The sequence below is a fragment of the Sorex araneus genome, chromosome 3 (genome assembly GCF_027595985.1).
Source record: "Sorex araneus isolate mSorAra2 chromosome 3, mSorAra2.pri, whole genome shotgun sequence".
Lineage (NCBI taxonomy): Eukaryota > Metazoa > Chordata > Mammalia > Eulipotyphla > Soricidae > Sorex > Sorex araneus.
Window position 1 is genome coordinate 88,273,058 of NC_073304.1, and position 16,426 is coordinate 88,289,483.

Here is a 16,426-nt window from a genome sequence, read left to right on the forward strand (position 1 = left end):
ACAAAAACCTAAGACGGATTACATCTACAGGAAACCTATATGGGACGTTGTTAATTACTAGAAGGGGCCCAGAGAAATCCTCTTGTCTTATTTGCTAAGCAATTTAAAAGGCGTCCTCTCGACCCTGTGAAGTGCGCGTGGGGGTTATTAAGTCTGTTTTATGCAGGTTACAGGAATCGACCCACCGAGGTCAGGGAGGCTTGCCTAGGGCGGAGCCAGTGCCCGGTTTCCGCCTCCCGGCCCTGCAGGGCTCCCTCCCCGCCACCCACGGCCACAGTCAGTGACGTTGTGGGGGGGTCTCGGTTTCTTTTTCCTCACCTGCCTTACCCCAGCCGGCCGGGAGACGCGGGCGGCGGCGCGGAGCCTGGACGCGGCGGGGCAGGCTGCAGACGACGCGGGCTTGGGGCGCCCCCGCGACCATAGAGTCCGGAAGTGGGGCCAGAGCAGCCGCCGGGGGTAGGGTCGCCCTGCGGGCCCGGCCCGGGACGGCTCCGGTGCTCCCCGGGCGGGCCGCATGGCCTCAGCGCTGGCCCTAAGGGTATTCACGGGGCTGGCGGCCGCGGCGCTGGCGGCGGTGCTCTTGGAGCACTACGGCCTGGCCGGGCCGCCCTCGCCGCCGCCGCCGCCCCGCGCCCCATGGAACCCGCAGCCCGCGCCGGGCTCGGAAAGCAGCAACATCTTCTGGGGTCTGCAGGTGACGCGGCGGGAGCCCGGGGCCGATGGGGACGGTGCAGAACTGGCTCGGCACGCCGAGACTTGCGCCCTTAACATGTGCAGCGCCGGTGCCTGTCATTTGCGCCCTCCCCCCACAATTTCCGAACTTGGGGGTCTGTGTGTGTGCGTGGGGAGGGGCGTTCGTTGGGTGCACAGCAATTTGGCCTTTTGGTTCCACGCGCGACAGCGAGACGGGTGTTTCTGAGCGCTGCCTCTTCCTGACTCCGATATCTGTTGTTTAATACCCGCTTTTGCCAGATATCCGACATTCACCTAAGCAGGTTTTATGGCCGAAGCAGAGCTATAGACTTAGAGAAGTTCTGTTCTGAAAACATTGACGTCATTCGGCCAGCTCTTGTGCTAGCAACAGGTAGGAACTCTTGTCCTGCTGTCGTGTTCTGTGGTCAGCAAATAGCTTTGCACGTTGGGGACACTGAGGACTGGACAGTCGCAGCCTTAAGTGAGACATCTCCCCCCTGCAGAGGAGATGGGAATTTGGAGAATTTATTGGTTCACCTTTGGAGAACAGAGCCCAGGTTCAGACGAAGAGACACGCCTTGGCCAGACTCAATATTCTCCTATTAGGGTGCAATCTTCTGTTGTTACAGTTCTGGATTTCAGAGAGAAGCAGAAAAGTTCCTTAATCACAAATAAAAATTTCTCTTCTTTATTATTTTCTTTGCACTTAGCATCAATCTCTTGTTTTGTTTTGGGGTCACACCCTGTGGTGTTAGGATGGAGATTCCTGGCCCTGTGCTGGGGGTTGCTGTCCTTGGTGCAGAGGATTGAACCTGAGCCTTCTTTATGCATATCCTTCACTTACCCCACAGAGCAATCAAGCTTAGACTATCCACTGGAGAAGCCTCAAGTGACAGAATATTTATTTTTGTCTCTTCCTACTTCGATGACTTGGGTATCCTAGTCTTCAAACCCCGACCATTTGTTCCCAAATTGAGGAGAAACAGCTGAAGGAGCATCTATCGTATCTATTGGAAGAGGGGGGAGGTGGGGAGGGAAGGTGTGTAACGAAATACCTCAGCTGCTATAATAGAGATAACAGTCCTTATTTACATTTATTTATTTATTTGTTTTGGTTTGGTTTTGGGGCCACACCTGTTCAGTACTTACTCCTGGCTTTGCACTTAATGGTGAAGGACTCAGGGGACCTTAAGGGATGCTAGGGATTGAACCCAAGTTGACCACGAGCAAGGCAAGTGCCCTGCCCTCTGTAGTGTCTCTGCCCCCACGAGTCCTCATTTTATGGGAGATTTCAATATGTGTTTGTCTAGCTTCCTAGGAATTTTGGAATTTTGTTGTCCAAACTAACACCTTACAAATTGTGTCTTCCTGTAAAAATATTTGGGGATTGGGGAAGTGGGCAGAGAGATAGTACAGCAGGTAAGGTTCTTCTTGTCTTACACTTGACAACCTGGGTTCAACCCTGGCACCGCATGTGATCCCTGAAGCACCACCAGGAATAATCCCCTGACTAGAGAACCAGGAGTCAGACCTGAGCACAGATACCTGTGGCCCCCAAACCAAAATAATAATATTTGGTCAGACCACATATCTCTGATTTGGGTGCTAGAAAATATGATCATCATAAATCTTTGTTATCTCCCCAGAGTGTTGGAATTTCTTTAGAGTTTTCATCCTATCAGATTCTCATGATGAATTCCTCCCCCCAACACACACACCCTTAGACTTTATATAAACACTGTTGTTTACAAAATTGTTCATGATGGTTTGTTAGAGACATTTAGTATACCAACACCAATTCCACTACCATTGCACCTTTCCACCACCATTAGCTCCAATTTTCCCAATCACTTCTTAAGCCTGTTTCCATAGCAGGACCTCAATAATTTATTTTATATTGCTTGTTATAAATAATTTGCTAAAAGAATGATCATGATGGATTCTTTAGTGCTCTCCTTATACATTTTTTCTACAACCATTTGTAATATCATTGGAGGTTCAAATAGCACTTGTTAGCCTATCAGAAACAAATAAGGCCCTTGCTTAGAAAATCTTATTTTAGATTACTTGATTTGTACATAGATGAGCATAAATGGTTATGCTCATACATGTGGAATACTTAAAGTATCATTTCCTTCAGTGTGCATTTTGTTTTTTAAAATAGAACCCCCTGGGATTTATTTTGTGTTATTAATGAATTCTTATGCAAATCCAGGAGACCTGACAGATGCCAAAACAAAGGAAACTCTGGGATCCACGCAGCAAGAGGAAGAATGGCAAACTTATGATAGTATTCTGAAGAAGACAAGGGTCATGGAAAAAACCATTTGGCTTGATATCAAGGGAAATCATGGTAAGAATTGGATATAATTATGACTAGTTTTTTTTTCCTTTCATTAACCTAGATACTCCAGTTTAAATTGTAAAGTGATACAATGGCACATTGTAATATGAATTTAGATATATTGAAGGCTGCAACTCTAAATATGACTGTAATATATGGCTTTAAAACTACAAATGTTACTATTAGTGTTTGAGAGAAAAGTTTTTATAGCCCATTCTTTATAAGAAAGAAAAGCATCTAGCAAAAATCCATGCAGCAAAACATAGTTTTGCTGAGTGAAAGAAGCCAAACCCATAATTCCATGTAATTTCACTCGTGTTAATTAAAAAGGCAAAACTTTTTAAAGAAAGCACAGAAAGCATTGTGGATGCCAGGGTCTAGGGATAGGAGGAAAGGTTGACCCCTCACAAAACTTCATTAGAAAATTTTGAGGGTGATGGGAATGTTTTATATTTTTTTTGGTTTGGTCATACCCAGCAGGATTTCAGTAGTGCTCAGGGGACCACACACAGTGTCGGGATTGAGCCAGTGTTAGCAGTAAGCAAGGAAAGTGACTGAATTTCTGTAAAATATCTCTGGTCTCACTGTTTTATATCTTACTTGGGGGTGGATACATGAGAATGTATTTGTGAGATGATTGTATATCACAAAGAATGAGTTTTACTCTATAAACATAAAAAAATTAAAATGCTGGGTCAGAGATAGTATAGGGGTTAAATGTTTGCCTTATATGCCACCAATCCTGTCCCATACTTGGCATCACATAGTCCCCAAAACAACTCTGGGAGTAGCCCCAGAGCAGAGTTGCCAGTAAGTTTCCAGCACTACCGGGTGTTGCCCAACCCTCAGCTTCAAATTTTAATGAAAATAAATCTTCATTGCATAGGGAGGGAAATGGATAAGCCCTTTTCATTTTTAAGGTTATAATTATATTAGTGAATAAATCAACTCATCTCAAAAAGATTCCTGATGTTAGATTTGTTTTATAAAGATTGATTTTATTACTGAGTACTTTATCTGCTGCATTTGATTATAGCAATATATAATGTTGGAGAGTACCTATCTATATTATAAAACATAATTTTTGTATATCAAATATAATTCTTTCTTGTTTGTTTTTTGGGCCACACCCAGCGGTGCTCAGGACATACTCCTGCCTCTGAGCTCAGGCATCCCTGGCGGTCTCGGGGACCATATGGGGCACTGGGGATCAGATCTGGGTCAGCCTCATTCAAGGCAAATGCCCAGCCTATTATCCTTACTCTGGCCCCATAAGTGTAGTTTCATCTATGAAACACAGGTAGCTGATGGTTTTCAGGAAATGCCCTCTATACATAGTAATTCTTTCTATTTGTAAGCAACTAGGAATTATAACTTAAAATTAGGATATCTGAGGTTGGAGCTATAGCTCAGTGGTGGAGTGAATATTTTGCATGTGTAAGGCCCTGAGGTTGATTCCTGGCAACCCCCAACTATAATATATATATATCAGTATCAGGAGTGATCCCTGAAGCACAGAGCCAGAAGTAAGCTCAGAGTACCTCCAGGTATGACACAAATCCTTAAATTTTCTTTGGTGTATTTATATGTTCCTTTTGTCCTGATTCTAGTGGTAGTAGTAGTGGTGGTGGTGGTGGTGGTATAGGTATAGGTCAGTTTCCTTTGCAATAAATAATAAATCTGTGTATGTATTTTTTAAGTTTTCCAAGCAAAACTACTGAGTTATTTCAAATAATAAATATCAAACTCTTGTGCTTAAATAATTTGGAGAGTTCTTTGGAGTTTGTAATAATTAATGTGACTGGTATAGGTATTATGGTGTGGTTACATATATATATGGTGGAAAGATAGAGGAATATCTTTATTATGATAACTATAATAGAATTATGTTCTTAGCAAGAGAATTACAAGTGAAAGTATTAAATTTCTAAATAACATTCTCTTATGCCCTTTACCTTATCCCTTAACACTATATAACTCCTTCTTTGCTGAATCTTTTTTTAGATATTTAAGAAGAGAAGGCCTTGATTCTGTTATCCAAGTGATCTGCTCTTTAGTAGCATTTGGCATGGATCTTTGATAGTACTTTAAGTGGTTTATTCAGAGCAAACTGTTTTGAAGTTATGCGATTGGACTGTGGCTACAGTTCAGGTTGAATTCTGTGATTCTGAAAACAAACAGGAACTAGATTTATCACTTCAAATTGGCTTATTCTGAATTGTATGATTAAAATTACTTATTATTCTCTAATTTACTTGGTACTTTAGATGAGTTTTTAGTTATTCTGAATTATATTGTTACCAAGTTTTAAAAACAATCTAATTAATTGGCATTGTACCACTTAAAATATTACTGAAAGTAGTGTTATTTTTCTTTATCCTTTAACATTTTGCATTTTTCTTTTTAATATAAATGTTATTTGATCTTTTCTTTTAATTAGATACATTCAACATTCCAAGTCTGGACAGTGTTGAGAATTATTACAGGTACTGTAAGAAATTAGATCTGAATAGAATCTGTGTTACTGCTAGAAGGGCACAACCAATTCAATTAATGAGTAAAATTTTTAATGAACAAAATTTCTATCTAAAGAAAACTTGGCATCAGGAAGATCATTCATCAGGATGGAGTGCTTGTTTTGCATGCAGGGGCCCTGGGTTTGTTCCCCAACATGGCATGGTCCCTGAAGCACTGCAAGGTATGGCCCCAAATCAAACAAAACCCCCCAAAATTATTAAAAAGAACACTTTCTGGCTTGCTCTCCACTTTTAAGAACATCTGAACATAGATGAGACTTAAAATAGTCAGGACTTAATAAGATGAAGACCATGTGTGTTATCAGTGTATTCCTTTTTTTCCTTGGCCGCATTCTGTAGTGCTTAGGGCTTACTTTTAACTCTTCACTCAGAGATCACTCCTGGTAGGGATTGGGAGAAAATATGGGGTGCCAGGAATCAAACCCAGTCAGCCCCATGCAAAACAAGTGCCTTACTCGCCGTACTATCTCTCTGGTCCTCACTATATTCTTAAGCATGAAAAATTTATCTGACTGATCTAGATTAATACTTGACTAACATTAAAAGTAACAGAAAAACTTTTTACCCCTGACTTGATAGTATCCTCTTTGCAAGGCTTTTTGAGATAAGCATCTGAACTTCTGTTTTAAGAAGTAAATACCTTTTGTGCCTCACTACTGCAAAAATACTGCTAGGCACTTATTAGGTTGTTAGTATTTGGTAAGTACTATTTCTTATGGATTCTGATTAGTTTCTTTTTAAATGTTAGTGGACCACCAACTTTTCTGCTTTACTTGGTGACCTTGTATTTGATTACTGATTGATTTGTCTAAACCTTGAGCAAAATGAGGCAATGGGAGAAAAATCTTTAAAATTTCTTTCAACTCACTTTTCCATATGGATCTAGTTTAGTGTATTTCTCTGCCTGTTTGGGAAATTTCTGTTTCATAATGAAGCAGAATAACTGTGATATTAGGGAAGCAATTTAAATTCATTTTCCTTTTATGATTTCATTGAAACTTTTCCTTGTGTTTTTAGGAAATACTCTGCTTTACGGAGGGACGGCTCTTTTCATTATGTCTATAGAACTTCCTTTGGAAATTATTCTTTCATCTCTTTGGATGCCACCCCAAACCCAGGGCCTAAGAGACCCTATAATTTCTTTGGAATTGTAGATGAGGTATAGTAAAAATGTTACTTCCTTTTGTAGCTAATCTATTTTACTTTTTTCTCGGATACATGGGGGTCAGTTAAAATTATCATACATAAACTGGTTCTTACTTAGAATATTCGAGAAGAATCATATTGTGCATACAAAATACTGTATCACTGTATCACTGTCATCCCATTGTTCGTTGATTTACTCCAGCAGGCACCAGTAACGTCTCTACTACACTCAGCCCTAAGATTTTAGCAGACTCTCGTTACTCATCTTTCCCAATTATTGGAGGCTCTCTCAGGGTCAGGGGAATGAGACCTATTGTTACTATTTTTGGTATATCGAATACACCACAGGTAGCTTGCCAGGCTCTGCTGTGTGGGCCGGATACTCTTGGTAACTTACCAGGCTCTCCGAGAGGACAGAGGAATTGAATCTGGGTCGGCCATGTGCAAGGCAAACGCCCTACCCACTGGGCTATCGCTCCAGTTCATATTTTTATTGAGAAATAAAGATGTAACAGTTTATAAATTAAAGAAATGTACATAATTTTAAGATTATTCTGTTTTTGTTTTTTCTTTTGGTTGTGCTGGGAGTGGAACCCAGGACATCCCACATGCAAGGCTCTACCACTGAATTATGTCCTGGACCTCTAGAGATTATTTTTGAGTTTTCAGTTTTCTTATCTATGAAGTAGGGATTTTACCTGTCAACTTAGCACAGAATTATTTTTTGGACCAAATGAATTATTTTTTTTTAAATCAGTTTGAAACTTACAGGATTAATTAGTAGGTTGTAAGCCCTCAATTTAGTGTGCTAATTGTTTTGAAACTTGAAAGGGGTTGTTTCATTTGTTGACATAAGACACAAGCCTGAGCCCTCATTAAAATACTTCTACTTTTTCTCCATTTCAGGGGAAGATGAAGGAACTTTCATTACTGGCCAAGGAAAGTACTCAGAGCAACCACAGTATTTGGTTTGGACACTATACAACATCCACCATCCTTTCTCCATCACCAGGAATTCGATCAATTATGAGGTGAGTCAGTCTTCTAGAATAAAAAATTGTCTTTATTTATTTTGAATTTCTTTTTGGGCCATGTCTAGCCCTGCTCAGGGCTTATTCCTGGCTCTGTGCTCAAGGATCACTCCAAACAGGCCTGGTGGACCCTAGAATGCCGGGGACTGAAACCGGGCTGGCTGCTTGCTTGGAAGGGAAACAGACTTACCAGCTGTAAGACTTTCAGCTTACCCCCAAATACGCCCCCAAATTAATTGCTTTAAATTCTTTTATGTTGCGCTACCCATCTTGATTTTCTGATGAGATGTTTAAATTTATGATTTTCTGTTTTGTGGTACCAGGGCCTCACACGTGTGTGGCTACATCTCTCTGAAGACAGATTTCAAAGTGTTTATCATCATAAATATATATTTTTTTCTTTTTTTCTCTCCCCCCCCCCCACTATTTAGTTCAGCTACAGCTTATTTTTGTGGGCACCTTCATACACTCGGTGGACTTATGCCTGTTTTGCACACGCGTCACATCCAGGGTACCATGGAACTGGAGTTGGGAGACTGGAAGAATAATAGAAGGTGAGGAAATTAACCCTTGAAAAATAAAGCTGATAGTTTCACCGAAGCAATGATAGTTTTCTTATTGCTATTAGGAGTGACCCAGTGGAGGGAAAACATGTGATATATTTATATTTCTCTTTTTATAAGGGGTCTCTCCAATTGTGCCTGTGGTATGGTTCAAGCCAACAATGCTAGGGTTCCCCAGCATTTATGGACTGCTGGGAATCAAACTCAGATTCTTGTGCATGAAAGGCATGCACTTTACCCCTTTGAGCCATCTTCCTTTTTTTTTTTTTTTTTCTTTTTGGGTCACACCTGGCGATGCACAGGGGTTACTCCTGGCTCTGCACTCAGGAATTACTCCTGGCGGTGCTCAGGGGACCATATGGGATGCTGGGATTTGAACCTGGGTCGGCCGCGTGCAAGGCAAACGCCCTACCCGCTGTGCTATCGCTCCAGCCCCTTGAGCCATCTTCCTAGCTCTGTCTTTGTATCTTGGAAGTAACATATATGATTGGCAGTATTTATCTTATACAGAAATCTTGTTGGAACAATTTGGTTTTCATTGTGCTTTATGAGTTTCAAGATGTAACCAGTTGGAAAGTAGTTCTCAAATCTTAGTGTGCACAATGATTATGGAGGACCTTATTTAAAATAAAAATTGGGCTGAAGAAATAGTACAGCATGTAGGGCACTAGCTTTGTACTTGGCCAACCTGGATTCAATCCCTGGCATCCCATATGATCCCTGACACAGAGCCAGGAGTAAGCCCTGAGCACCGCTGAGTATGACCACCAAACCAATAATTAGTTAAAATTAATTAAAAATTCAAGACCCTGTATCTAGAGATCAGTTTTGATCAGCTTCTTGAGTTTTAAATAAATTTTACAGTTCAAAATTAATACTAAACATGAAAACATTTCCTTTATTTCTGTTTCCATCCACTCTCCTGTGTTCTGTCCCTGGGTTTTTATTTGGAATTTATCTGAAAGGACCTATAACCTGTAGTCCTCTTTGTAAACAGGACAGTAGGGTAGAAGAAATTTAGTACAGTGAAAGAGGGAGGGTTACTGTTTATTATTTTGGTTTGTGTTTACTGAGGAATCAAACCCTTTTAGATGTAAGGGATATGCTCTACCACTGAAAACAAATTCTGACTTTAAAACAGTATATTAGCAATATTAATAGTATAGACTTTGTTTCTAATGCAAATAAATCTAGAAATTAAACTTAAGACAATAGATGGTTGGGGCCCAATAAATAGTACAGTGGGTAAGGTGCTTGCTTTGCGCGTGACCAACCTGGGTTGGATCCCCGTACTGCATATGGTCCCCTAAGCACTGCTAGGAGTCATTCCTGAGTGCAGAGCCAGGAGTAAACCCTGAGCATCCTCAGGTGTGCATTCCTCCATTCCTCCCCCCCACCCAAAAAAAAAGGAAAGAAACAACCTGGCAACAGATGTTTAGGTCTTTTATTTATATAAACCAATATGTATGATGTAGAGGTGCTCTCTTTCATTGGATGACTTGGGGATTCAGACTTCCTCCATATTATAATACCACTACTTCTGCTTCTCAATTTCAGAGCAGAGAAGAGAACAATGAAAACTCATATCCATTCTCAAGTGCTTTGGATCAGAAGTGTGATGCATGTCACTTCTGTTCACAGCCCATTGACCAGAACAAGTCACATGGTCCTGACCTACTACCAGGGAGATTGGGAAATGTGTGGGTGCATTGTTAATCTCCCATAGTTAATCATTTGTTTTCTTGGTTCCAAAAATTGGGAGAAACAAAAATTTGGTTGCTCTTTAGTATACGTAGAAAATCAAAACAATTTCAGTTCCTTCAAATTATATGAATAAAGCTTTAGAAGAAAAATGAGGACTGGAGGACTATCTCAATAGGCTGAGTGCATGCTTTGGACCCTGGAGCACAGTAAGAAGTGACAACATTTTTTTTTAATTAGTTATAAATAAATAAAAATGAAAGATTTCTAATTGTGTTTATTTTAATGTTCTGTAGATTGTTAATGAGATGAAGAATGTTAGACTTATGATGAATCATGTTTTAGTTTTAAGAGTTTTACAGAATAAAATCAAGTGAAATAGCTCAGTAGGCATTTATTTAAAAATTAAAGAGTGCATGCTACTTACCAGGCATTGCTCTAGAGCACAGTCAGTTGTTTCAATTAGGTCCCAATTGTGACAAATGCAAAGTTGAAAGGGTCAAAGGAAGACAGAAAAAATAATATTATCTTCTCTGCACTCAGATTCATGATCTCAAATATCTAGTTATGTATTTATATACTTGTTTTGTTGACAACCTTCCTGCTCTTAGTGCATGAAGTGACTAAATTGCTGTATTGTTCTCTGATCTCTAGGTACCGGATCTTTGCTTTTGATCATGACCTCTTTAGCTTTGCAGATTTGACCTTTGGTGAATGGCCTGTTGTTCTTATCACGAACCCTAAGTCCCTCCTCTATAGTTGTGCTAAACATGAACCATTAGAGAGACTTCTTCATTCAACACATATCAGGTATGTATCACTTTTCCACAATGAACCTTCAGTTTGATGTAGATGGAGGGTAAGTGACTATGTTCCCATGGGATGAGATGCCCCACTTTAGTTTTCTGAATAATCTAAACATTGTATAAAGATAAATTGCTTACTGTTTCATTCTCATTCAGTTGAAAATTATTATTATTATTACTGTTGGTTTTGGAGTCACACCTCAAGGTGCTAAGGACTTACTCCCAACTCTGTACTCAGGGCTCATTATTCTTGGCAGTGTTCAGGGAATCTTATGTGATGCTGGGAATCAAACCAGGGTTGAATGTGTGTTAGCCCCTGTACTATCTTTCCAACTCAGTTTTCTTCATTTTTAAGAGTAAATAATAATCCCCCAAATTATATAACACATTCTGTTCATCCATTCATCCATCAATAGACACTTTGCTTCCACTTTAACTACTCTGAACAATGCCATGAACATATCAACATATCTGCTTGAATCCCTGCTTTCCATTCATTTGAGAATATACCTAGAAATGGAATTGCTGGTTCATTTGGTAATTCGTGTTCAATTTTTTTGATGTGCCACCCAACTGTTTTCTATAGTGGCTGCACTATTTTTACATTTCCAGCAGCAGTACATAGGTACCCAATTACTTTTAAAACTGATACTAATATATAATATTATCAAACAATATAAATGCTAATTTCACAGCACTTTTATTGTTACTGGATATTATACTTCTGGGTGGGGTATGGTGCTTCCCAAGTGTTCTTCAGAAGGCTTGGGGCCACTCCCAGTAATTTTCTGCCAACCCAGCTGGCGGTTTAGTTTGAGGTCTAAGGATGTAGTGCTGCTGCAGGTCTGCAATGGTGGGAACCCCAGAGATACTCAGGGGCCTCGAGGGCTACACCTAGTGTTGCTGTGGGGGCCATGTGGTACCAGGGATTGAAATGGGATCAGCCTCATGCAAAACATGATCCTTAACCTCTGTACTAGTTCTATGGCCTAGAAATTGTACTCTTTTAAATTTACCAATTATTCTAAGTTATTTTATTTCACCAGTGAAGTGGAACATATATATTAGTTTTCATTTTTTTTAAATTGGAGCTATATATCAGATCTAAATGTTACATATCTGAAAGAGACAGTTGCCTTAGCTCTGTGACATTGCTTTTTCTTTCTAGTGTGATTTTTCTTTCTAGTAAGTAAAATAAGTTCTAGTTTATCATAGGTTTGTTGAATTACGCAACTCTAAAAGCCACCATTCAGCAAGAAATAAGATGGTGTGAATAGTGGACAGATGAACGGTTTACAGTGAGATAGTTGTGTCTGTATTTATGTCTTTTCAGAATGGGGTTGTTCTCCTTCATAAAAACAATGAAAAATCCTAAAACCATGTACTTATACTTTCTCTCATTTTAGAATTTTGGCCTTTTCCTTATCCTCCATTGCTTCTGTCACAGTTAAGATTGATGGAGTTCTTTTAGGGCAAGCAATTCATTTGTCTGGTCCTATTTTCATACTGAAATGGAATCCAGAAAACTACAGTCATGGCTCTCACAACATAGAAGTAATTGTCCAGGTAAGATAGTAATCTTGAATTTGACATATAAATGACTAGATTGTAACCCTGTTGAAGTCTCAGTTTGCTTTACTTTTTAGTCATTTGGTTAAAATGAAGCAAAATTAATTGAAAAATTGAATATACCGGATTGACTATATTCTGAAAAGAGGCACTTAGGAGTAATTCTACTAGCAGACTAAAAGCTAGGCAGAGAGGAAGATAGGTGTGTGTGACTGCTGGCCACCAGGCCCACTCCATTAATCCCAGAGATCCATTATTATGTTTCCTTTCAGATTTAGCCAGTCTTTTAGTAATAGAAGCAAATGTCCTACTATGCCCAGAGACAGTAGAATATGTAGAGTTCAAAAGCATGTGTTTATAAATCCATGCCTGTGGTGATTGTTTTCAAGTATAGGAAAATGGTTTATTATTTTGAAAGTTCTAGATTAGAGAATTTTCAAGATATCAAAGATTTTTTTATTTGGGAAATATGCATTGATAAGCATATATAGAAATAGTTTTCTTCTTACTATTTTGATTCAACTTGAAGACATTTAATGCACTAGCACCTGCCAGAGAAGAAAGTGACCATATCCTCATCACCAGTTTATTAACATGGGACTCTTACAGGGATAGAATGTGCTCATAAAATAGTTGCTACAAAAGAATCTGCCAATTTCTACAACTTTATGATTTGATGATAGTTCTTAACTGTTACATCTCTAATAATTAATTTTAGTTTGATAAATTATGAAATAATCCTTTAAAATATGTAATTCTTTTTGTGTGTGGAAACCTGCCTTTAAAAAAATTTTATTTATTTTGTCACCATGATTGAAATGATTTTCAATTCTGTTAATGATAAGGTTTCATACATACATCATTCCAACCCCACATGCTCCAAATCATTTTTTGTCACAGAGGATTTTAGGCATGAGGAAACTCTTTGCTGACTTCCTTCTCAGGAGAGGCTAGACAATTTGAAATTTTCACTTAATCCCTATAATAATCAAACATTGGTAGGTAGTTTTATCCTAGTTTGTAGATGGAAATTTGCTGTTCCAACTATTTTAGAAGTGTTTCACTGATGGGGCCGGAGCGATAGCACAGCAGGTAGGGCGTTTGCCTTGCACGCGGCCGACCGGAGTTCGATCCCCGGCATCCCATATGGTCCCCCAAGCACTGCCAGGAGTAATTCCTGAGTGCAAAGCCAGGAGTAACCCCTGAGCATTGCTGGGTGTGACCCAAAAAGCAAAAAAAAAAAAAAAAGAAGTGTTTCACTGAGGAGGAAGGAATTCATGGAAAATGTGGGAGGTGGAATGGTTGGGAACTCATATCTTTTATATTCGAAGTTGGATCATTTTGAAAAGACTTTAAGGTATAAGTGTACCTAGAATACACTATTCCCTATCTTTACAGTCATGGAGAATAAATAAGAGCAACCACTGGAAACCTGTTCTCCTGGGTTTGGGGAATTCCCTAATATTTAGATTAATTTCAAATTCCAGTTTCTGTAGTTTTATGAAGACATCAGTCACAATTTGAATTTCTGACTGCTTAATCCTTAGTAAATGTGTGAAATCATGTGATATTTATGTTTGACATTTAATTTGTTATAAAAAATGGTACTTTTGAAAGTCTAAAATTATTTTTGTTGGGATATCATAGTTTATAATTTCTTTTAAAAGTATTGAGGTATAATTTATATCTAAAAATCTACATTTAGGGCTGGAGTGATAGTGTGCCAAGCCTGTCCAGAATGATCCCTGAGCAGAAACAGAAGTAAACCCTGAGCATGGCTGTGTATGACCCACCCCTCTCCAAAAAATATCTTCATGGGTCAGAGAGATAATATAGTAGTTAAGGCACTTACCTTGGACACAGCTGACCTGGATTCAATTCCAGCACTGCCAGGAATGATTCCTGAGCACAGAGACAGAAATAAGTCGGGAGCACTGCCAGGTGGACCCCAAAACAAAACAAACAAAATCTACACTTTAAAGAGTATAATTTGGTGAGTTTTAATACACATATGCTGCCTGAAATGTTTACTGCAACCAAAACATCATTCTCTGAAGTTTTCTTGTGATCCTTTCAGGCAACCACTAATTTGTTTTCTGCCTGAAACTTAAAAAGATCGCCTAATGTTGGAACCCTGGTAAAATATTTGATGATTAACTTGGAGCAGTTTTGAAGTTGGGGGTGACTCTGATTTAGAGTGTTTCCCTGATTTATAACAGTTACCATGGCATAATTTATTCTACCATCACTAGGTTTAAGCTCTAATACCAAGTCTCAGCCAGCCTGCAAGATGTCTCACAGTTTAACAAGCAGTTCCATAGACTCTGGCTTAGTCCTGTGTTTATTGTAAAGTGCCCAATTCACTTTTCACAGAAGGATTTTTAGCAGGAATTGATGGTCTCTACATAGATTACTTTATTTAAATTATATGCTGATTATAATTAAATTATAGTTATAAATTATAAACTGGTTATAAATGATGATTCAAAATGCCACTCCTTTTTTGGGGGGTGGTTTGGGTTCATACCTTGTGGTATGAAGGTACTTTTTGGTGCTCGGTGGGTCATTCCTGGCAGTGCTTGGGGTTGAATGTTCTGGGTTTGAACTGGGGTTGGCTGCATTCAAGGCAGATGTCTTAACTCCTTGCCTATCTCTCTGGTCCTAAAATTGCCACTCCTTATTATGTGTATTAATTAGAATAGTTCTGTGAAGAAAAAGGTTCCCTCATCTATGTGGTAATCCACGTAAAGAATTCATTCAGGAAAGACAGAATACATTTAAATTCTTCCTGTATCCTCCCTTTCCTAAGCCAGTTTGAAAATGAATTATTTCACTCTAGGGAAAATACACTAAATATTCATTTTTAGGAGTGATCCCTAATTATGAATTCAGAATTTTAAAACACACCAGGTATATATTTCAGTCCATTGTTTTTGTTTGTTTTGAGGCTAAAATTGTTTATATGGGGCTAGTGGGAGCCTCAGAGTGTGCCACTATATCCTTTGGTACAATTCCAGTATTTATTTCTTAGTTTTCTTTTTTTTTTTTCTTTTTGCATCACACCTGGTGATGCACAGGGATTACTCCTGGCTCTGCACTCAGGAATCACCCCTGGTGGTGCTCAGGGGACCATATGGGATGCTGGGAATCAAACCTGGGTTGGCAGTGTGCAAGGCAAACACCCTACCCATTACCCTACCCATTATGCTATTGCTCCAGCCCCTCTTGGTTTTCTTCTTCTTTTTTTTTTTTTCTTTTTTGGGTCATACCTGGAGATGCACAGGAGCTACTCTTTTTTTTTTTGTACTTAAAATTTTTTGTTTTAATTTTTTTTTCAATGAGTGTAACACTAGAATTTTTTTTTATAATTTATTTATTTTTTTAATTGGTGAGTCACAGTGAGGGTACAGTTACAGATTCACACATTTTCGTGCTTGTTTTTCCCTCATGCAATGTTCGAGAGCACATCTCTCCACCAGTGTCCATTCTCCACTACTTATGAACCCAGCATCCCTCCCACCCCCCTACCCTATTCCCCCCACCCCGCTCAGCCTCTGTGGCAGAGCATTCCAATTTGTTCTCTCTCTCCAGGAGCTACTCTTGGCTTTGCACTCAGGAATTACTCCTGGTGGTGCCCAGGGAACCATATGGGATTCTGGGAATCGAACTGAGGTTGGCCGTGTGCAAGGCAAACGCCCTACCCGCTGTGCTATTGCTCCAGCCCCTCTCTTAGTTTTCTTTTAATATTATTTTTAATTAGACAACTTATAATTTCCCTATGTTTTTGTTTGTTTGTTTGGTTTTTGATCCACATGCAGCTCTTCTCAGGGCTTACTACTGGCTCTGTAATTACTTGTAAATATGCTCAGGGGACCATCAGTGGTAATGGATGTCAAATCCAGTTTGATAGCCTATAAGACACATTCCTTACTTGCTATACTAAATCTCTAGTTCCTCTTATTTTGTTATGACAAGAGTGTCCAAATTCTTTTTGTTTACTTCATTCAAAAACTAAAATCAGCAATTTCTCTAAAGG

At 39.3% G+C, this 16,426-nt stretch overlaps 1 protein-coding gene across 3 annotated transcripts in view; it reads left to right on the plus strand.

Annotated features, from left to right (window-relative positions):
- The first annotated feature begins 239 nt into the window (after positions 1-239).
- TMEM62 (transmembrane protein 62) overlaps positions 240-16,426 on the plus strand; it is a 30,152-nt gene continuing 13,965 nt past the window's right edge. Inside the window, exons 1-9 of one of the 3 annotated variants that reach the window (XM_004609604.2) lie at positions 251-694; positions 973-1,084; positions 2,909-3,046; positions 5,478-5,523; positions 6,592-6,733; positions 7,627-7,751; positions 8,183-8,305; positions 10,670-10,825; positions 12,228-12,387. In XM_004609604.2, the coding sequence (XP_004609661.1) occupies positions 515-694; positions 973-1,084; positions 2,909-3,046; positions 5,478-5,523; positions 6,592-6,733; positions 7,627-7,751; positions 8,183-8,305; positions 10,670-10,825; positions 12,228-12,387 (1,182 nt within the window). In that variant the 5' untranslated portion in view covers positions 251-514. Of the gene's footprint in view, positions 695-972; positions 1,085-2,908; positions 3,047-5,477; positions 5,524-6,591; positions 6,734-7,626; positions 7,752-8,182; positions 8,306-10,669; positions 10,826-12,227; positions 12,388-16,426 lie in introns of all 3 variants that reach the window. The other 2 variants (XM_055131925.1, XM_055131927.1) reach the window with 2 other exon arrangements.